At 45.9% G+C, this 22,838-nt stretch overlaps 1 protein-coding gene across 2 annotated transcripts in view; it reads right to left on the bottom strand.

The window, feature by feature from the left end:
• The window catches only part of LOC132395535 (glycerol-3-phosphate dehydrogenase 1-like protein), a 52,977-nt gene extending 47,276 nt beyond the window's left edge, over window positions 1–5,701 (bottom strand). Inside the window, exon 1 of one of the 2 annotated variants that reach the window (XM_059972300.1) lies at window positions 5,552–5,701. In XM_059972300.1, coding sequence (XP_059828283.1) covers window positions 5,552–5,595 — 44 coding nt within the window. In that variant the 5' untranslated portion in view covers window positions 5,596–5,701. The remainder of the gene's footprint in view (window positions 1–5,551) is intronic. The other variant, XM_059972301.1, reaches the window with a different exon arrangement.
• Window positions 5,702–22,838: the final 17,137 nt, after the last annotated feature.

The raw sequence follows: 22,838 nt of genomic DNA, 5'->3' as shown, positions 1-22,838 counted from the left end.
GTTCTGATTCAGCTCATTATGTCATTGATTATTAGCATCCTGTTTGTTATCTTTGTTTAATCATACACTGGGCTGTATACCTACAAAGTACAGTAATCAAGTTTTTAATTTGAAAAGTGGTCCATTACTTAATATAGAACCATAGAACATTACAGCACAGAAACTGGCCTTTTGGCCCTTCTTGGCTGTGCCGAACTATTTTTCTGCCTAGTCCCACTGACCTGCACCTGGACCATATCCCTCCATACACCTCTCACCCATGTACCTGTCCAACTTTTTCTTAAATGTCAAAAGTGAGCCCGCATTTACCACTTCATCTGGCAGCTCATTCCACACTCCCACCGCTCTCTGCGTGAAGAAGCCCCCCCTAATATTCCCTTTAAACTTTTCCCCCGTCACCTTTAACCCATGTCCCCTGGTTTTTTTCTCCCCTAGCCTCGGTGGAAAAAAAACCTGCTTGCATTCACTCTATCTATACCCATCAAAATTTTATACACCTCTATCAGATCATCCCTCATTCTCCTACGCTCCAGGGAATAAAGTCCTAACCTATTCAACCTTTCTCTGTAACTCAGTTTCTCAAGCCCCGGCAACATCCTTGTAAACCTTCTCTGCACTCTTTCAACCTTATTAATATCCTTCTTGTAATTAGGTGACCAAAACTGCTCACAATACTCCAAATTCGACCTCACCAATGTCTTATACAACCTCACCATTACATTCCAACTCTTATAGTCAAGTAAAACGTTACTTTCTTTAACGGAATACAAATTTTTCTCTGTAACATTCGATTTTTTTGGAAAATGAATGCTAGGAAATCTAAAATTTGCTCTTTTCTACTGACACACAATTGAAAAGACAAAAAAAACATTTAAAACAAAATTCATATAAACATCTAAAGTGACTAAGACTTTTGCACAGTAGTGTACTTGCAAATAAAATGTCCCCAGAACAGCCTAAAACTCTGCAGTTCTACCTCATCTAGTCATAAGTTATGGCCCTCGACTGAACAGCTGACAGGAGTAAAAGACTTCAAGAACACCTCCGTCCTCAGTGATATGAGTGATCAAAATGTAGGCAGCCAAAAGGCAAGAAACAAAAATTCACAATCACAATCTTGGCTTCCTCCTGAAAGTCCACATTTCACAGACGCCACTCTCCAGCCAATTCAATTCACACCATCTAATATCAAAGGATGGCTGACGGTGCTGATACAGCAAACGTTATGGAACCACCAACATGCCAGGTGTAGTTAGAACAGCCTGCACTCCAGAACTTGCTGTGCCTCTAATCAAGCTTTTTTATTTTGGTAGTTACAACACCATAATTGTGGAAAACTGTTCTTCAAGAACAGGACAAATCGAACTCAGCTGATTACCAACCAGTCTTCAGCAAAGTGACGGAAAGTGGCATCAACTGCACAAATAGATGACATCTCCTCATCAGTAAGCTACTTGCTTCTTTATGCTTAGTTTGGATTTTGATCAGATCACTTTGTTCCAGACGGGATCACAGTTTTGTTCTAAACATGGTCAAATAGTCGAATCCCTCAAAATTCGAAGTAAACTTAACATCAAAGTATGGAGATGTCACCACATACTACCCTGAGATCCAACTTCTTGCAGGCATTCACAGTAGAACAAATAAATACAATAGAATCAATGAACAACTACCCCTAGTCTGAGACCTAGGCCTCAATACCTCCTTATGGAACTGGATCTTCGATTTTCTCACTTGCAGATCCCAGTTAGTTCATATTGCTAACACAACCTCCTCACAATCACCATCAGCACCACAAGGCTGCGTGCTTTGCCCCCCGCTCTACTGACCTCATACATGACCGTGAGGCGAAGTACAACTCCAATACCATATTTAAGTTTGCTAATGACACCACTGAATCACTAATGACTGAATCAAAAACTTGATATCAAAAAAGTGTCTGAACTTAAGAGCACATGTTCAAATGATATAGGAGCAGAATTAAGCCATTTGGCCTATCAATTATGGCTGACTTTTTAAAGCTCATTCCCTCCACTTTCTCATTGTAACAGTTAGCCCTCCCCCCCCACCAATCAAAAACCTGGAATACTTCTAATAATGGTTTCTAATTTTAAAGGGATCTTCCTATGTTCTGAGGCTATGCCCCTGAATCTGAGTCTCTCCTATTCTCTCCACATTCACTCTATCTGGGAGTTTCAGTATCCAGTAGTTTCTAGTAAGATTTCCGCACCCCCCCCCCCCCCCACCATCCTTCTGAACACTACTGCGGACAGACCCAGAGACTCCAAATTGTGCTTCTCATTGTTTTTTTTTCCAGTCCTGGTGAAGGATCTCGGCCAGAAACATCAACTGTTTACTTTTTTCCCATAGATACTGTCTGGCTTACTGAGTTCCTCCAGCATTTTGTGTGTGTTGCTTTGGGTTTCCAGCATCTGCAAATTTTCTCTGATTTGAAGAAGAGAGAGGACAGTGGACCATGGAGTAACAGGTACCAGATGGAAAACCAGAGGAAGGTGCAGGTGATGGACAGGTTATGCAGGAAGGGGAGGGAAAGAGATGGGGTAAAGGGGCCAGAAGGATAAACAAAAAGATGTGTGGATGAGACAGAGAAGAGAAGATACCAGAAGTTAGATGAAGTACAAAATGTTGATCTTCCAATCTGTGTCTGGCATCAGCATGGTAGTAAAGGAGGCTGTGGACAGACATGCTGGTGTGGGAATGGAAACTGGAATTAAAATGGCTGGCTCCTGAATCAGCGTGGATAACTTCACTCACCTCCACGCTGAACTTACTTCACAACCTATAGACTTACTCTACAACTCATGTTCTCTATATTATTTATTAGTTTATTTTGCATAGTTTGTGTTCTTTTGCACATGGTTGTTTGTCAGTCTTTGAGTGTGGTTTTTCACTGATTCTACCGTATTTCTTTGCTTTACTGTGAATGCCCGCAGGAAAACGAAATTTCGAAGTGTATATGGTGACATATACATGCTTTGATAATAAACTTACTATGAAACTCGAAATGGAAGATCTTGGCTGTTAGAGCAGGTGGAGCAAAGGTGTTCAATGAAGCCATCTCCCAATCTGCACCGAGCCTTACCATTTCCTCAAAGTGGTGCTTAGCTGCATGCAACTGAAGTAAATCAAAACTTCCTTAAACGGAGATCAAGCAGAAAGATTTATAGAGAATAAAAATGTTATTTCAGTTTCTGAGTTATATAATGTCCTAAGAGAGAGTTGAGCTTCAATTGCTGACAGAAAGTGTAACCAGCTAAGGTTATTGTTAAAAAACCTGTAATTTGCTCATCACACGAGAGTGCTGTAAATAACTACCCGATTCTCTTCACTGCTGACATGGCATTGGGCACTGGAAAATAATTCAATAAGCTCCTAAGTAATATAGTTTTGGATATTAGATGTCAAGTCTGTTAACATGTCTATTAAACATCTACACTTCATGAGGTAGGGTGCTGCAGAGTTACTTTCACTGTTCACTCATTACACCCATGTTACACTAGCAATGACTCGTGGTTTAACCACTGTCTGCACAAGAAACTGCTGATGCTGTCCATTTCCATCCATAATTCCTGCCTGGTCCACCGAGTTTCTCCAGCCTTTTGTCTATTGTGTTTTACTTCTCTTTGACAATGTTGCCAAAATTTCACATTTCAATGGTGCTGATCACCAACCTTGGGGAAAAGATCAAGCTATTACTATTAGAAATAGATAGAGACAAAGTTGTTTTTATATATATATTCTCAATCAGTTTCTAAAATTCTGGCATTTGGGATTAGTTGCCAATTTATTTTTCCACTGTACTGCTGAACCTGTCCATCTCCTTTTCTCAATGGTTGAATCAGAAGGAAGCTGAGATACACAACAAAAATCACCAGGGCACAGGAGTGTGGATGTGATAATCAGTCCCAAACCTGATAAAGCAGATGCAAGTCAGATAATACAATGAAATCACTCCTGCAAAACTTAGATTGTTGACAATACTGACGATATTGGGATAGTGATTTGATGAACTCACATGAGCACAATGAAATGCAAGTTCACACTCATAATTCATCATAATAATCGAACTATTTGACCTGTCATTTTCTAAGTTAGGATAAATAAAGTACAACTTTGGATAGCTATATCAATACTGCATGCATGACTGTAAGTTGGCTTCGAGCCTTTATGTGGTAGAACTGATTGTGGACTTCAGGAGGGGGAAGCCGAGGGAACACACACCAGTCCTCCTGGAGGGATCAGAAGTGGAAAGGGTGAGCAGCTTCAAGTTCCTGGGTGTCAACATCTCTGAGGATCTATCCTGGACCCAACACATTGGTCCATTACATAGAAGGCACGACAGAGGCTATATTGCACATATCTAAAGTTTGAGGAGAAATGGTATGTCAGCAAAAACACTAATGAATTTCTACAGATGTACCATGAAGAGGATTCTAACTGGTTGCATCACTGTCTGGTACGGAGGGGGCCGCTGCACAGGATCGGGCAAAACTGCTGTGGTGAACTATGTGCCTGTCGGGACACGCCCCTGCTGACTGCTCCTGTGGCTCCTCCCACAGGCCCCCTGTATAAAGGAGACCTGCGGCCTGAAGATCGGCCTCAGTCTCCAGGACCTTGTATGATAGACACTCACTCCTGGTTCCTTCTTCCAGTCAATAAAAGCCGATATCTCGCCTACGTCTCAGTGTGAGTTATTGATGGTGCATCAACTGCAGAAAGTTGTAAACTGCTAGCTCCATCACGGCCACCAGCCCGCACAGCATCCAGGACACCTTCAAGTGGCGATGCCCCAAAGAGGTGACATCCTTCATTAAGGGTCCCCATCACCCAGGACACACCCTCTTCTCCTTGCTATCATCGAGGAGCAGGTGGTACAGGAGCCTGAACACACACTCAATGTTTCTGGAACAGATTCTTTCCCTCCACCATCAGATTTCTGAATGGACAATGATCTCACAAACACTACCTCTGTATTTTCCCTCTATTTACAGTACTATTTAACTCAAATTTCTTTTACCTATATACTTAATTTATAGTTTTTACTAATGTATTGCAATATACTGCTGCTGCAAAACAATTAATTTCACTAAATATGCCAATGATATTAAACCTGATTCTATTTCTAATAATGTTGCCCACTGATCAAGATAATCCCGACACGATGGCCGAAGGCTTCATTTCAATATCACTCTCTGCTAATATTACACCGTGAAAGGTTGACCCTGCACTTTAAATGTCAAAATGTCACTTCAAAGTTGGCCAAGTACATTAAAATATATTATTCCCATATAAGGCATGCAATGGGGAAACCCGTTGTTAGAAGAGTCGGTACTGTTAAATGACCCCATTCCAAGAGAAGATAAATTCACACAGTGTCAGAATAAAATTCTACAGTCAATAATAGACAAAAAGCAACCATTCCTAAACTGAACGCAAACGATGCGACGACTGCCTGTCTCCCTTCTCCAACAGTGCCTGACGTTACCGGTAAAACGGCGGTTCACGGCAACGACCCCGCCACCTGACTCACCAGTTTCCAGAGCCAATAATGCACACTTTCAGGGGCGCAGCCATTTGCGCCGGAGCAGCCCGCACTTCGTCTCACGGCAGCGGAGTGGAACTGCTGGGTGTCAGCGGAATACAGCGGTAGATGGCAGTGAGCATGCGGTAATGCCTCCGCCCCTCCGGCCGAGATCAGCTGACGACGCTCCTCCCTCTGCGGCGCGGCTCTGCCCGGCCCCGGCCCCGGCCCCGGCCGGCGAGCGGTTTAACATCTGTGCTCTGCTGTTGAGATGGAGCGGTGCAGGTGCAGCTCTGCATGTAACCCGGGATGATCCACCTTGTTTTCCAGCCAAGCCCCCCTTGTTTTGAAGTATATTCCTCTGAAATAACATTTTCCGTTGTTTTCCTGAACCAGGACGGTAACTAGCTCCTGTACTTGATTGTGGAAGGCCTCAAGTGTACCAGTGGACTCTTTGTATATTCTATTTTCGCACTATTTTAATCGAATCAAAATATATATACAGCATATATACACCTACTTGTTGACTTGTTTTTATTTATTTTTGTGTTTATCATGTATTGTATTGCACTGCTGGTGCTAAATTAACAAATTTCTCCACACATGCTGGTGATAGACTCACTCTCCTGGGATTCCAGGTACCAGCAAAACTTTGGGGGAAAAGGCAAGCAATCAGAAAGGACCGAAGCCTCTCATTGGTCAGCAGCTTGTTGCCTGGGCCTATTGGAGTTGCCAGAAGCAATCTGATGAGATCCCACAACCTGCCCTCCTCTACAACAGGTGTTTAAAGTTCATCCACTTGGGATCAAATACTCAAACCAAGGCTGTGACTTCTGACATTTGAAACATGTGTATCATAACACTCTCGTCTAGGCCTCACGAAGTCCAAAGTAAATTTTATTATTGAAGTACATATATGCCACCATATACAACCCTGAGATTCAGTACAGGGAACATGGGAATGAGAACATTTTTAAAAATCTGTCGCACTTTCCGTCTTGTATTCCTAACATAAAGGAGAAAGTTTCCATACATAAATATTGTCACCGGAGAATACTTGAAAGATAAAAGGCAAAACTGGACAAATCTGTGAAAAAGGAGATATGTAGGAGAGTATGGAGTGTGGAATGCTCAAGGGGCCTTTTTAAAATGCTGCTCTAGTAGATTATGATAAGTAATTCTGAGCAAGCGAGGGCAAGCCTGGTAGGAAATTCTCTATAATTTAGTCTTCACCTCCATAGTAAAGGGGCTTCTGCTTCATGTACACCATCTGGACTGTTGTTGGTTACCCTGATTGTCAAATTCTGATAGCAAAGAGTTTTCTGATTAACACTAAACATTTCTCCTATAATAATAAATGTTAGGGAACCTGAGCCCATGTTGCAGACTCCATTTTGAACAGTAGAGGATTCTGTACGTAAGAACAAAAGAAGCAGAAGTAGGTGGTCAGACCCTTGAGCCTGGTCTGACTTTCAATACCATCACAGAGGAAGATAAGAATTGGCATTGTATAAAATCCTAATGTGGATTGTGAGTTGGTTAGCAAATGGAAAACAATAGATTAGAGGGAGTAGTGCATGGATCCAACAATTCAAAATCTGTCAGTCATTTCACAGCAAACTAAATGCTAATATTGGATTAAATTAGATAAATGTTATTTTCTTTGTAGCTTAACCTCATGTTTGCTTGTATTTTATATGATTACCTATATATATGTAAATGTTTGGCATGTTTCCTAGCGGTCATTGTATGTATATGTTCAGTGTGTCCCCAAGTGGTTATAATTCTGTCTCTTTCTGAAAACTTCTCCACTATCACATTATTTATATAGGGGCTGTTTGATTGGTTAACTCTTATCTACAAATTTGAATAGGAAGTCTTTATGGTATAAGAAGAGCAGAGCATGTTGGCTCACCATCCTTAGTCCTTCCTATTTGTTCTAAGCTACTAAGCTCTTGCTACTCTCCATTTCCAATTCCTTTGTTCTCTTAGTACTTAATAAGCGATCGCGAAGCAACACTTATTATGCCTCTTGTTTGACTTCTGAAGAACCATGAATGAAAAACATCAGAATTCAACACTACTGACAAAATATTAAGTGGTGATGCAGGTAGTGTTGCAAATGCAAAGAGCCTTCAAAGAAATACAAGCAAGCTAACTTGAGTTAAAAACTCACAGATGGAATTCAATGTAGGAAATTGTGAGGTTATCCACCTTGGTAGGAAACAAATCTTTTCAATGGTGAGAGATTGGAAATCATCTCCACTGCCACCAACCTCATTGTTCCCACACCCCGCACTTCCAGTTTCTACCTCCTACCCAAGATCCACAAACCTGCCTGTCCAGGAAGACGCATTGTCTCAGCTTGCTCCTGCCCCACCAAACTCATTTCTGCATACCTTGACTGTCTTATCCACCCTTGTTCAATCTCTTCCCACCTATGTTCGTGACACTTCTCACACTTTGAATTTTTTCAATGATTTTAAGTTCCCTGGCCCCCACCGCCTTATTTTCACCATGGATGTCCAGTCCCTATATACCTCCATCCCTCACCAGGATGGTCTCAAAGCTCTTTGCTTCTCTTTGGATTCCAGACCTAACCAATTCTCCTCTACTGCCTCTCTCCCCTGTCTAGCGGAATTAGTTCTTACTCTTGATAATTTCTCCTTTGGCTCCTCCCACTTCCTCCAAACCAAGGGTGTAGCCATGGGCACCCACATGGGTCCCAGTTATGCCTGCCTTTTTGTTGGCTTTGTGGAACAGTCCATGTTCCAAGTCTATACGGTTATCCGTCCCCCTCTTTTCCTTCGCTACATCAACGACTGCATTTGCGCTGCCTCCTGCACGCATGCTGAGCTCGTTGACTTCATTAACTTTGCCTCCAACTTCCACCCTGACCTCAAATTTACCTGGTCCATTTCCAACACCTCCCTCCCCTTTCTTGATCTTTCTCTCTCGATCTCTGGAGACGGCTTATCTACTGATATCTACTATAAGCCTACAGACTCTCACAGCTACCTGGACTATTCCTCTTTCCACCATGTCTCTTGCAAAAATGCCATCCCCTTCTCACAATTCCCCCATCTCTGCCACATCTGCTCTCAGGATGAGGCTTTTCATTCCAGGATGAAGGAGATGTCTTTATTAAACAAAAGGGCTTCCCTTCTTCCACCATCAACTCTGCTCTCAAACGCATCTCTCCTATTTCCTGCATATCTGCCCTCACCCCATCCGCACGCCACCCCACTCGGGGTAGGGTTCCCCTTGTCCTCACCTACCACCCCACCAGCCTCCAGGTCCAAAGTATAATTCTCCGTAACTTCCGCCACCTCCAACGGGATACCACTACCAAGCACATCTTTCCCTCCCCCCTGTCTTTCTGCTTTCCGCAGGGATCGCTCCCTACACGACTTCCTTGTCCACTCGTCCCCCCCATCTCTTCCCACTGATCTCCCTCCAGACACTTATCCTTGTAAGCAGAACAAGTGCTACACCTGCCCTTACACTTCCTCCCTCACCACGATTCAGGGCCCCAGACAGTCCTTCCAGGTGAGGCGACACTTCACCTGTGAGTCGGCTGGTGTGGTATACTGGGTCCGGTGCTCCCGGTGTGGCCTTTTATATAGTGGTGAGACCCGACACAGACTGGGAGACCGCTTCGCTGAACACTTACACTCAGTCGGCCAAAGAAAGCAGGATCTCCCAGTGGCCACACATTTTAATTCCCATTCTGATATGTCTATTCATGGCTTCTCAACTGTCAAAATTAATCCACACTCAGGTTGGAGGAACAACACCTTTTATACGGGCTGGGCAGCCTCCAACCTGATGGTATGAACATTGACTTCTCTAACTTCCATTAATGCCCCTCCTTTCCTTCTTACCCCATCCCTGACAATATTTAGTTGTTTGTTTTTTCCTCTCTGCCCATCACTCTGCCTGTTCTCCATCTCCCTCTGGTGCTCCCCCTCCCCCTTTCTTTCTCCCGAGGCCTCCCGTCCCATGATCCTTTCCCTTCTCCAGCTCTGTATCACTTTCGCCAATCACCTTTCCAGCTCTTAGCTTCATCCCACCCCCTCCGGTCTTCTCCTACCATTTTGCATTTCCCCCTCCCCCCACTACTTTCAAATCTCTTAGTATCTTTCCTTTCAGTTAGTCCTGATGAAGGGTCTCGGCCCGAAATGTCAACAGCGCTTCTCCCTATAGATGCTGCCTGACCTGCTGTGTTCCACCAGCATTTTGTGTGTGTTGTTAGAAATCATTGACATGTTTGTTCTTGTCCATACGTTTTAGAAAACCAACATGGAGGTGCAATAGGCAATTACAAAGTTAAGTTTTATATTATCTTTGGTTAAAAAAATATGGTCTACTCTAATATTAGGGCCTTAGTGAGATTTTACCTGAAGTATTGTTACAAATATGGCCTCTTCTCCCAAAGATAGATATATTTGCTATAAAGGGAATGCAATAAAAATTTAACAGATCAGGTCCTGGAATGGTGGGTCTATCATATGATGACAGAACAAGTAGAATAGGCCTATATCCTCTAGAGTTTCACAGAAGAAGAGATAACATCATTGAAATTTTGAATGACATTCATATATTATCCCACTTGGCCTACCTATCCAGCTCTTCATCCTTTGTAATCTGTCAGGTATAGCCTGATCCTGCTACAATGTCTTCCTGCTCCACCCCACTGCCTTTGGCAGGGCATCCCTCCCTCCCCTCGAGTACTTTCCCCTGTAATCATGGAGGTGCAATACCTGACCCCACTCTTCCAACCTCACCAGCATCCAGAGCTCTTAAGCAATCCTTCCAGATGAGACAGGCAAGTACATGCTAATCCTTTGACCTTGTTTGTCACACCCATTGCTCCTGATGTGGCCTCCTCTAGATCAATGAGACCAGGTGACCACATCTGTCTGCTCTCATATTCTGCAGCTCCTGGCTGCTAGCTGCTTTAATTCCCCTACCCATTCTCATATGCACATGTCTGCCCTCTGCCTCTGACACTGTCAGGGTGTGATGAAACACAAACTAAAGGAACAGCAGCTTATTCCATCTGGTAATCTGCAACCTGATGGCAAGAAAAACGAATTCTCCAATTTCTGGTAAATAACTACCCTTTTGCCGATTATCCAGTTGTTTCTACAGTCATCCTAAATCCCGATTACCTCAAACAAGAGAAATTCTGCAGATGCTGAAACTCAATACACACAAAATGCTGGAGGAACTCAGCAGGCCAGGCATCGAGAACGTCTTCAAAAGGTTATGCCTTAAAAAAATGTGCACCTGTCATTAAGGTCCCCATTACCCAGGACATGCCCACTTCTCATTACCACCATTAAGGAGAAGGTGCAGGAACTGCAAGACACACACTCATGTTTAGGAACCTGCTTCTTCCCCTCTGCCATCAGATTTCTGAATGGACAATTAACCCATGAAAACTACCTCACTGTTTTGATTATTCTCTTTCTTGCATTCCTATTTAATGTTATAGATATATTTTTTCTTATTGTAATATATACTTTTAAATTATGCATTGCAATGTACCGCTACCTCAAAACAACATATTTTATGACATAAACCAGTGATATTATACTTGATTCTGATTCTGAATGTGCAGTAGTGATTCCTGCTTTTTTAACATGTCAAAGCCTTGGATGACTTACTCTCAGAGAGATCAAAGAATTAAAGGAGTATTCTCAATATTGCAAGTGTCTGCAAAATCCTCCCAGTCTTTTGTCAGGATTGGAATACCAATATCAATGTCTTTTTGATATTTTGATATTACAAGGTTCTGATCAGACTCAGCTAGTTTTGATAGACAGGTCAAATAAAGATATAACCGCTTCATTGGAATTCCTGCCTCATAATCATCCAGTCAGATAGAAAATTACACCGAGAGGTATCCGATGGGAGCACATAGGCCCTAGAAGTGAAAAGGCTGCAATAATTTAGTCAATCCATTCACCACTTCCCTGTTCCATCTGTCCTCTTGTACCTGTTAGCATTGGTTACAGCAAGGGCTGCTGGACAAGGCAACATTCAGGCTGTGTACTAGAAGCCAGTTTCCCAAACCAAACACAATTCAATCAAGACATTACCCTTCAGTTACGAAGCTAATGTGCTCAACAACAAGGGAAGTTGCTGTGGTGCTTCATTTCTATGTAATGCCTTGGTTAAGATCTCTATTGCTACATTGTGAGGTATTTCACTTAGTTGTTTTCTGTAAAAGCAGTGTGATCTGCGGGTAGAATGTTTTGTTTTGGTTAAAGATAAGTGATCATGTCGTTCAACTTAGGAGTGCTGTGTCAGCCAATCAGGATGGTGGGATCAAGAGAAAGTTCCAGAGAGAGCTGGGTGGAGAGAGATTTGTGATGGACAGTCTTTTGGTGGGAGTAGTCATAGAGGGAAGATAGGGAGAGATGGCTGTAGGATTCAATCCGATAGGAAGACATGATTTCGCGGAGCACTTTGTGACATAAAGGAGTCCAAGACAGAAAGCTCTACCGGTGATTGGTGATGAGAATTCAGTGCCATGAGCAATGGTTATACTCAGCTATTGGAAGAGAGGAACTACAACGGTCATGTGCATATTTAGACTGGCCTAACTGTAATGGAACCTTTGGGAATGTAACCTTTTATTCGTTTTTCTTTTTTTTCTCTTAATAGCTGTTTGATAAATCTGAAATTGGTAAATATACTTTATTTATAATTTTGTTTTGATGTACGAGTTGTCATTTCTGGGTGACCAGTAATTCAGTTTGGTCTGTACTCACACAGCATTCGCACAAATTGAGGTTCCAGTAATTGGAACAGCCCAATTTTCCTATTCGGTTGAACCACAAATCATACAGACACTAGACACATATTGTTATAGAGGTGGCCTTCACACTGCTCAGTCATGTGGCTGTTAGCAGAACCAAGCTGTCGAACCAAGTTTGCATACGAGCCGGGTGAGAGGGTTACACTTACCTATAACATCAGGACAGATCTAGACTGCTTAATTACTGGCCATTCAGTCTAGTGTCAATTAACGGAATGTTGGAAGCTGTTGTCAGCAATGCTATCACAAGGACCTCTGCACTCCAGAATTCATCACTAGCATCGGTACAGATTTGGACAAAAGAGCTGAGTTGCAGAAGTGAAGTGAAAGTCAATGACATCTAATCCTGCATTTGGCAAAGTTTGGCATCAGGAACTCTGGAAAAGTTGAAGTCAGGGGCATCTGAAGTAAACATTCCATGCCCAACACAAAGGAAGCTGCTGGTGGATTTGGAAGCCAGTCAGCCATAAGACGTTATTCAAAGTGTCCCTCAGGACATTATGCCAATCCCAGTCACCTTCACCTAGATAGAAACAGTTCTGTCTGGTAGACACAGTAGTTAAGGGGAACAGATCTGTACACATGGATTTCAAGAAGTCATTCAGTAAGGTGCTACATAAAAGACTTATTTATAAGATGAGGATGCAGGGAGTTGGGATCATGTATTAGTGTAGATAGAGGATTGCTAACCAATAAAAGGCAAAGACAGGTGTTTCTCTGGTTGGCAGTCAGTGGTGTGCAGAATTCTGCAGAATTTGGTGCTGTGACCACAGCTGGTCATGATATACATTCATGGTTTGGAAGCGGGGATCGAGTTTTGCATATCAAGGTTTGCTGATGACACAGAATTGAGTGGAATAGCAAATTGTGCAGAGAATGTGGAGGGTCTGCAGAGAGATTAATTGGCTTACAGGAAGAAAGCAGAGGGTAGTTATGAAAAGAAAGTATTCTGTCAGGAGGTCAGTGACTAGTGGAGTGCCGCAAGGACCTGTTCTGGGACCCCTGCTCTTTGTAATTTTTATAAATGACCTGGATGAAGAGGTGGAAGGATGGGTGAGTAAGTTTGGAGATGACATGAAGATTGGAGGAGTTGTGGATTGAGCTGTAGGTTGTTGAAGGTTTCAAGAGGATATAGACAGGATGCAGAGCTGGGCAGAAAAGTGGCAGATGGAGTTCAATCCGGATAGGTTTGAGGTGATGCATTTTGGAAGAACAAACCAGAAGGCTGAGTACAGGGTTAATGGTCGGTTACTTAAGAGTGTGGATTAACTGAGGGACCTTGGGGTTCAAATCCATACATCCCTCAAGGTCGCTGCACAGGTTGATAGGGTAGTTAAGAAGGCTTATGGGATGCTAGGCTTCATTAATAGGAGGATTCAGTTCAAGAGTAGAGAGGTCATTTTGCAACTCTACAAATCTCTGGTGAGACCACACTTAGAGTATTGTGTTCGGTTCTGGTCACCGCATTATAGGAAGGATGTGGAAGCTATGGAGGGTGCAGAGGAGATTTAGCAGGATGTTGCCTGGATTGGAGAACAAGTCATATGAAGCAAGGTTAGCAGAGCTGGGACTTTTCTCTTTGGAGTGTAGAAGGATGAGAGGGGACTTGATAGAGGTCTACAAGATTATGAGAGGAGGCATAGATAGGGTGGATAGCCAGCACCTGTTTCCCAGGGCACCAATAGCAAACACCAGAGGGCATATGTATAAAGTTAAGGGAGGGAAGCTTAGGTGAGACATCAGGGGTAAATTTTTTACACAGTGGGTGCCTGGAATGACTTGCCAGGGATGGTGGTGGAGGCTAAAACATTAGGGGTATTTAAGAGCCTCTTGGACAGGCACATGGATGAAAGAAAAATAGAGGGTTACGGGGTAGTGTGGGTTTAGTATTTTTTAAGGAATATATGGGTCGGCACAACATCAAGGGCCGAAGGACCTGGACTGTGCTGTAGTATCCTAATGTCTAGCGTCATAGGTTAAGTGAGTAAGCAATGGTGTGAAGGATTGAGTAAACATGAGATCATCCACTTTGGAAGGAAAATAGAAGATCAGATTATTATTTAAATTGTGAAAGATTGCAGCATGCTGTTGTGGAGAGGGACTTTGGAATGTTTGTGTATGAGTTGGAAAAGGTTAATTTACAGGTTATCAAGAAGGCAAGTGGAATGTTGGCCTTCATTGAATTTAAGAGTGGGTGGTGGGGCAGTGTTATGCTGCAGCAGGACAGGGTACCGCTGAGACCGCACCTACAGTATTGTGTGCAGTTCTTATCTCCTACTTGAAGAAAGATATACTGGTTCTGAAGTCAGTGCAAGGGAGGTTCACCAGGTTAATTCTGGAGGTGAGGGGTTCACCTACGAGGAGAGATTGAGCCATGTGGCACTATACCAGCTGGAATTTAGAAGAATAAGAGGGATCTTATAGAAACATATAAAATTATGAAATGAATAGATAGGATTGAGGCAACACAGTTGTTTCCACTGGTTAGTGAGTCTAGAACTAGAGGATATAATGTCAAGTTTAAGTTCAGTTATTATCATTCAACTGTACACATGTTTACTGCCAAATGAAACAACATTCCTTCGGACCAAAGTACACAACACTACATATAACTCACGCACACACACAACACATGAAGTAAAATTACCACAAAGAAACTAATGAGTAAAAGTAAAGAGCAAAACGCAACTGGATTTTTATACACGAGTAGACCTAGGTGGTGGCAAGGGGTGCGGTAGAGTCTTACAGCCTGGAGGCAGAAGCTGTTTCCCATCCTAACAGCATTAATCCAATGGTACTCAAGCCTCAGGGGAGTAGATTTAGGACAGAGATGAGGAGAAACTGCTTTTTTCCTTCGATTCAATTCATTGCAGATAATCACTTTGCAAGTTAACTTAAGTACTATTTAAAAATAAATGACCAAAATTAAAACCTAGCCTAGAGAGGTTTTACCCACATTTGGTTGGGCAAAAGGCATGCACAGTGCAATACAGTGGACAGTGAATACAGTGAACTTTTATTGTAGCACCTATGAGAACATGCCAACTTTAATTGGAAAGTACTGGCTGAGATAACACAAGATGAAATGGAAGGATACTTACAAGACAGAAGGGCATTCCTGGAAAGTGCATTGTCATTTTTGAGGATACCTACACAGGCCTAGTGGGACACAATTTACACACTCATCTCAGGCCAGGTGTAAAGCTGGTCTACTATGATTCAAGCCAAGCAAAGCTGAGTCTGAACTGGATCATCTGGAAGAATGTGGAGTGCTAGTGAAAATCAGCTAATCAGTGGAACATTGATAGGATGCAGAACTGGGCTGAGAAGTGATAGATGAACTTCAACCCAGGTAAGTGTGAAGTGGTTCATTTTGGTAGGTCCGATTTGAAGACAGAATATAATATAAATGGTAAGACCCTTGGCGGTGTGGAGGATCTGAGAGATCTTGGGGTCCATGTTGACAGGACACTCTAAGCTGCTGAGCAGGTTGACAGTGTTGTTAAGAAGGTGTATGGTGTGTTGACATTCATCATTTGTGGGATTGAGTTCAAGAGCTGCGAGGTAATGTTACAGCTATACAAAACCTTGGTCAGACCTCACTTGGAGTACTGTGTTCAGTTCTGGTCACCTCACTACAGGAAGGATGTGGATACTACAGAGAGAGTGCAGAGGAGATTTACAAGGATGTTGCCTAGTTTGGAGGATGTACCTATAAGAGTAGGTTGAGTGTACTTGGCCTTTTCTCCTTGGAGTGAAGAAGGATGAGAGGTGACATGATAGAGTTGTATAAGATGATGAGGGGCATTGATCGTGTGGATAGTCAGAGGCTTTTTCCCAGGGCTGAAATGGCTAACACAAGGGGGCGTAGTTTTAAGGTGCTTGGAAATAGGTACTGAGGGAATGTCAGGGGTAAGTTTTTCACACAGAGAATGATGGGTGCGTGGAATGCACTGCCAGTGGTGGTGGTGGAAGTGGATACAATGGGGTCTTTTAAGAGCCTTTTAGATAGGTACATGGAGCTTAGAGAAATAGAAGGCTATGTGCTAGGGAAATTCTAGGTAGTTTCTAGAGTACCATACATGGTCGGCATAGCATTTTGGGCCAAAGGGCCTGTAATGTGCTGTAAATTTCCCAATAGAAACAAAATCATGCTACTGCACGGAGTCTATTTAATCACACAAAGCTAACATCTCAAAATCCATAGTACTGTAGCGGTGTGCTACACACAGCGCTGCAATAACGAAACGGAGTTGGTGAGCTGCAGTTACAAAAGAGGTTTATTCAAATTTCGCGGCCTCACTTTAAAGCCTTCCTGATCCCGCCCTCCCCGGGCGGGAATGTTGTAGGGGATGCATATTCACAGTTCCGTCCTGCGTGCGGGCTTTTCCCCTTGCTGGTGAAGCAGGCTTGGCGCCCTCTTTGGGACCTGCCTCAATGCCGGCGCGTGCCACTTTGTGAGCCGGTTCGAGTGCGCTGGGAAGTGGGTCGCCACATAACCCCCCCCCCCCAGAACTGGTGATACATCCCCCAATGTCCACAGTCTGGGTCGGACTCTGTTTGGGAGGTCTGCCTCTGCGCTGCGGTGCCTGAACCTCAACCGGCTGCATCAAGTCCACATGGTCCACTGTGAAAACCTCCTCTTTCCCCCCAAAGTCCAGCACGAATCTGGACCCTTTGTTTCTGATCACCGTAAACGGCCCCTCGTAGGGCCACTGTAGTGGTGCCCGATGTCCGCCCCATCGTACAAAAACGAACTTACAGTTTTGCAGGTCTTTGGGTATGCAGGTCGGGTTCTGCCCATGCTGTGAAGTGGGTATGGGGGCCAGGTTACCGAGCCTTTCACGTAGTCTGCCCAGGACTGCTGCAGGTTCTTCCTCTTGCCCCCTTGGGACTGGTACAAACTCTCCTGGGACGACTAGGGGTGTGCCAAACACCCACTCGGCCGACAATATGTGCAGATCCTCTTTGGACACCATGCAGATTCCGAGCAGGACCCATGGAAGCTCGTCCACCCAGTTAGCTACTCGCAGGCGGGCCGTGAGAGCCGACTTCAGGTGACGGTGGAAACGCTCCACTAGTCCGTTCGACTGTGGGTGGTAGGCAGTTGTGTGGTGCAGCTGTGTCCCCAAAAGGCTGGCCACAGCTGACCACAGGCTGGAGGTGAACTGGGCACCTCTGTCAGAGGTAATGTGGGCCGGTAAAGCGAGATATCCAGGTGACGATCAGTGCCCGGGCGCAAGATTCGGAGGTGGTGTCGGTGAGCGGGACTGCCTCTGGCCATCTTGTGAACCGGTCCACGATAGTCAGGAGGTGCCGCGCTCTGCGCAACGCTGGCAGGGGGCCCACGATATACACATAAATGTGGTCGAAACACTGACGGGTGCAGTGGAACTGCTGTGGCAGGGCTTTGGTGTGCAGCTGCTCATTGGCTGTTTGGCAGTGCATACACGTTTTGGCCCATTCACTGACCTGCTTGCGGAGTCCGTGCCAAACGAACCTGTTGGCTACCATCCGGACGCTTGTCCTGATGGAGGGGTGCACTAAGTTATGAATAGAGTCGAAAACGCGTCGCTGCCAAGGTGCGGGGATGACGGGCTGTGGTTGGCCGGTGGTTACGTCACAGAGTAGGGTCCTCTCACCTGAGCCTACGGGGAGGTCTTGGAGCTGCAAACCGGAGACTGCAGTCCTTTAACTAGGGATTTTCTCGTCTGCCTGCTGTGCCTCTGCCTGCGCTTCATAGTCTACCCCCTGGGACAGGGCTTGGATGTTAGGGCAGGAGAGGGCATCCGCCATGACATTGTCTTTTCCCGAGACATGCCGGACATCCATCATGTATTCGGAGATGTAGGACAGATGTCGCTGCTGGCGGGACGACCAGGGGTTGGATGCTTTTGCGAACGCAAAGGTAAGCGGTTTGTGGTCCGTGAACGCGGTGAAGGGCCGACCTTCTAGGAAGTACCTGAAATGCCGGATTGCCAGGTAGAGCGCCAACAGTTCCCGGTCGAAAGCACTGTACTTAAGCTCGGGGGGTCGCAGGTGTTTGCTGAAAAACGCCAGGGGTTGCCAGCGACCCTCGAGGAGTTGCTCCAGCACCCCACCGACTGCCGTGTTGGATGCGTCCACTGTGAGGGCAGTAGGGATGTCCGTTCTGGGGTGCACTAGCATCGTGGCATTTGCCAAGGCTTCTTTCGTTTTAATGAAAGTGGCGGCTGACTCCTCATCTCAGGTAATGTCCTTTCTCTTACCCGACATCAGGGCGAACAGAGGGTGCATGATTCGGGCAGCTGAAGGGAGGAAGCGGTGGTAGCAATTCACCATACCCACGAATTCCTGAAGGCCTTTGATAGTGTTGGGTCGGGGGAAATGGCGGACCACGTCTACCATAGCGGGCAGAGGGGTTGCCCCATCTTTAGTAATCCTGTGGCCCAGGAAGTCGATGGTGTCAAGCCTGAACTGGCATTTGGCCGGGTTGATTGTCAGGCCGTATTCACTCAGTTGAGCATAGAGTTGATGGAGGTGGGACAGATGCTCCTGACGACGGCTGCTGGCTATGAGGAGGTCGTCCAAATAGATGAAAGCGAAGTCCAGGTCGTGTCCCACTGTGTCCATTAACCACTGAAACGTCTGTGCGGCATTCTTTAGGCCGAACGGCACGCGGAGGAACTCGAAAAGGCCGAAAGGGGTGATGAGTGCCGTTTTGGGGACGTCGTCCAGATGCATCATGATTTGATGGTATCCCCGGACCAGGTCCACCTGATCCATGCGCCGTGCAGGTTTGCTGCAAAGTCCTGAATGTGCGGCACAGGTTAGCAGTCCGATGTGGTAGCCTCGTTCAGTCTGCGGTAGTCGCCGCATGGTCTCCAGCCCCCTGTTGCTTTGGGCACCATGTGCAGGGGGGAGGCCCATGGGCTGTCGGACCGCCATATGATCACCAGTTCCTCCATCCTCTTGAACTCCTCCTTTGCCAGTCAGAGCTTGTCCGGGGGAAGCCTTCGAGCACGGGCATGGAGGGGTGGTCCTTGTGTCGGAATGTGGTGCTGTATGTCATGTCTGGGCATGGCTGCCGTGAACTGCGGTGCCAGAACCAATGGGAAATCCGCCAGGACTCTGGTGAAGTCGTTGTCTGACAGTGTGATGGAATCTAGGTGTGGGACCGGCAACTGGGCTTCACCCAGGGAGAACGTCTGAAAGGTCTCGGCGTGGACCAGTCTCTTCCTGGGCAGGTCGACCAGTAGGCTGTGAGCTTGCAAAAAATTCCACTCGCAGTAGCGGTTGGACTATGGCGGCCAGTGTGAAGTCCCACGCGAACCGGCTGGAGCCAAACTGTAGCCGCACCGTACGGTTGCCGTAGGTCCTTACTGTGCTGCCGTTTGCGGCCCTCAGGGTGGGACCCGGTTCTCTGTTGCGGGTGTCGTAACTCATCTAAGGTAAGACGCTGATCTTGGCTCCAGTGTCGACCAAAAAGCGGCGTCCCGACCGCTTGTCCCAGACATACAGGAGTCTATCCCGATGGCCAGCCGCCATAGCCATCAGCGGCAGCTGGCCCTGGCGTTTCCTGGGAACTTGCAGAGTGGGCTACAGCGGCGGGCTTCTGCGCCCCACCTCTGGTGATAGAAGCACCATTGTTTGTTGGTCTCCTCACCCCTGCCTCTGGGGTTATCGGGCTCTGCGGCCGGGCCTGGTCTGGTTTGCTGCTGGGAGCGTAGCCTGGTGATCTGTGCAACGGACGCCCCACTCTCCTTCTTGGCTTTCCACAGCACGTCAGCCCGGGCCGCCACCTTCCGGGGGTCGCTGAAATCTGCGTCGGACAGCAGCAGGCGTATGTCCTCAGGCAGCTGCTCCAGGAATGCCTGCTCAAACATGAGGCAGGGCTTGTGACCTCCGGCCAGGGACATCAAAGCCGACAGTGGCCTGTCCCCTAAACCATCCAGGTGCAGTAATCAGGCAGCTCACTCGCGCCGTGAGAGTCCGAAAGTCCTTATGAGCAGGGCTTTGAATTCTGTGTATTTGCCATCCGCTGGGGGCGACTGTATGAACTCCTGAACCTGGGTGGCTGTGTCCTGGTCGAGGGAGCTCACCACGTAGTAGTAACGTGTGGCATCCGAGGTTATCTGCTGAATGTGGAATTGGGCTTCTGCTTGCTGGAACCATAGGTGAGGTCGCAGCGTCCAGAAGCTTGGCAGTTTTAATGAAACTGCATGAACAGATGCGGCGTCGTTCATCTCCGGTCCCAATATCGTTTGGGCCGTCGGGGTCACCAATTGTAGAGATGTGCTACACACAGCGCTGCAATAACGAAACGGTGTTGGTGAGCTGCAGTTACAAAAGAGGTTTATTCAAACCACGGCCTTGCTTTAAAGCTTTTCCCCTTGCTGGTGAAGTAGACTTGGCGCCCTCTTTGGGACCGGCCTCAATGCCGGCGCACGCCGCTTTGTGAGCCGGTTTGAGTGCGCGGGGAAGTGGGTCGCCCCTGTACAGGTATTTGCTATTTGTTTCACAATACTTGGTTGCAGAGTTAGCAGAATCAAAAATGATCAGAGAATTGGACTTTGCTGTGCCTGCGTACAGCTGAATGCTGGCAAAAATTATCAGAAATATCTGACCATTAATGTGTAGAAAGTAAGGCTCTCCATTGGTCACGGTTGACCATGGATGTAGTATTCCAGATGTTTACAGATACGCAAGCCAGGGCAGTACAATATGGAGAGCAAGCTCTTGCCCATGTAGCAGGTTCCCTCTCTCCACACAGCTGATAAATCCAAAGGAACGGCAGAGACTGATACAGTTTGCAGCAGTGGCGCTTACATGAGTTGCCAGTCAGCGTTGAACTCAATGTAAGACTATCTTAAGGAGTCCTGCTCTGGATTTTTCCTCAGGGCTTACTTCCAAAGCTTTCACCATAAGTGGGTATAGCCACAAGGTGGCAGAAGTTTGAGAGTAGAGTTTTCCTTCTCCGACCTAGCTGAACTGCCAACCATGGCTGACAAGCCCCATCTGCCTGAAGCGACTGGTTTTAGGGTGCCAGTAACCCACCTTTGCCCCTTCTCTTATAAGTAGAAACAGTTGCACTGAGCTGAGTAGCCGAGCCACACATGAAGGTCAGAAGATGGACTTGGTCATCAGAGGCTATTTGAGACACATGCTATTGGGAAGATGTAATAGGTAGTGAGAGCTTATCCTCACTACCACCCCTGACTATAGCAACCTTAAGGAACCTTAATGTGCAATATTAATTCCATTATATTTAGAAAAGCCAAAAATAACATAGAAACATAGAAAATCTATAGCACAATACAGGCTCTTCAGCCCACAGAGCTGTGCTGAACATGTCCTTACCTTAGAAATTACCAAGGGTTCCCCTAGCCCTTTACTTTTCTAAGCTCCATGTACTTGCCCAGGAGTCTCTTAAAAGACCCTATTGTATCCACCTCCACCACCGTCGCCGGCAGCCCCTTCCACACACTCACCACTCTCTGCATAAAAAACTTACCCCTGACATCTCCTCTGTACCTACTTCCAAGCACCTTAAAACTATGCCCTCTTGTGCTAGCCATCTCAGCCCTGGGAAAAAGCCTCTGACTATCCACATGATCAATGCCTCTTGTCATCTTATACACCTCTATCAGGTCACCTCTCATCCTCCATCACTCCAAGGAAAAAAGGCTGAGTTCACTCAACCTATTCTCATAAGGCATGCTCCCCAATCCAGGCAACATCCTTGTAAATCTCCTCTGCACCCTTTCTATGGTTTCCACATCCTTCCTGTAGTGAGTCGACCAGAACTGAGCACAGTACTCCAGGTGGGGTCTGACCAGGGTCCTATATAGCTGCAACATTACCTCTCAGCTCCTAAACTCAATCCCATGATTGATGAAGGCCAATGCACTGTATGCCTTCTTAACCACAGAGTAAACCTGTGCAGCAGCTTTGAGAGTCCTATGGACTTGGACCCCAAGATCCCTTTGATCCTCCACACTGCCAAGAGTCTTACCATTAATACTACATTCTCCCATCATATTTGACCTACCAAAATGAACCACCTCACACTTGTCTTGTCTTGTCCATACTGCACCAACCACTACCGCTGAGCTATAAACGTGCAGGAGCAGTGTGTGTTTAAGTGCCTTGCTCAAGGACACACATGCTGCCTCAGCTGAGGCTCAAACTGACGACCTTCAAATCGCTAGCCCAACACGTTAAACACTTGGCCACGCACCGACACTTATCTGGGTTGAACTCCATTTGCCACTTCTCAGCCGAGCTTTGTATCCTATCAATGGCCCACTGTAACCTCTGACAGCCCTCCACACTATTCACAACACCCGCAACCTTTGTGTCATCAGCAAATTTACTAACCCATCCCTCTACCTCCTCATCCAGGTCATTTATAAAAATCATGAAGAGTAGGGGTCCCAGAATAGACCCCTGAGGCACTCCACTTGTCACCAACCTCCATGCAGAATA

This window comes from Hypanus sabinus, chromosome 6 (assembly GCF_030144855.1).
Source record: "Hypanus sabinus isolate sHypSab1 chromosome 6, sHypSab1.hap1, whole genome shotgun sequence".
Taxonomy (NCBI): domain Eukaryota; kingdom Metazoa; phylum Chordata; class Chondrichthyes; order Myliobatiformes; family Dasyatidae; genus Hypanus; species Hypanus sabinus.
This window is presented reverse-complemented; position numbering and strand designations above follow the sequence as displayed.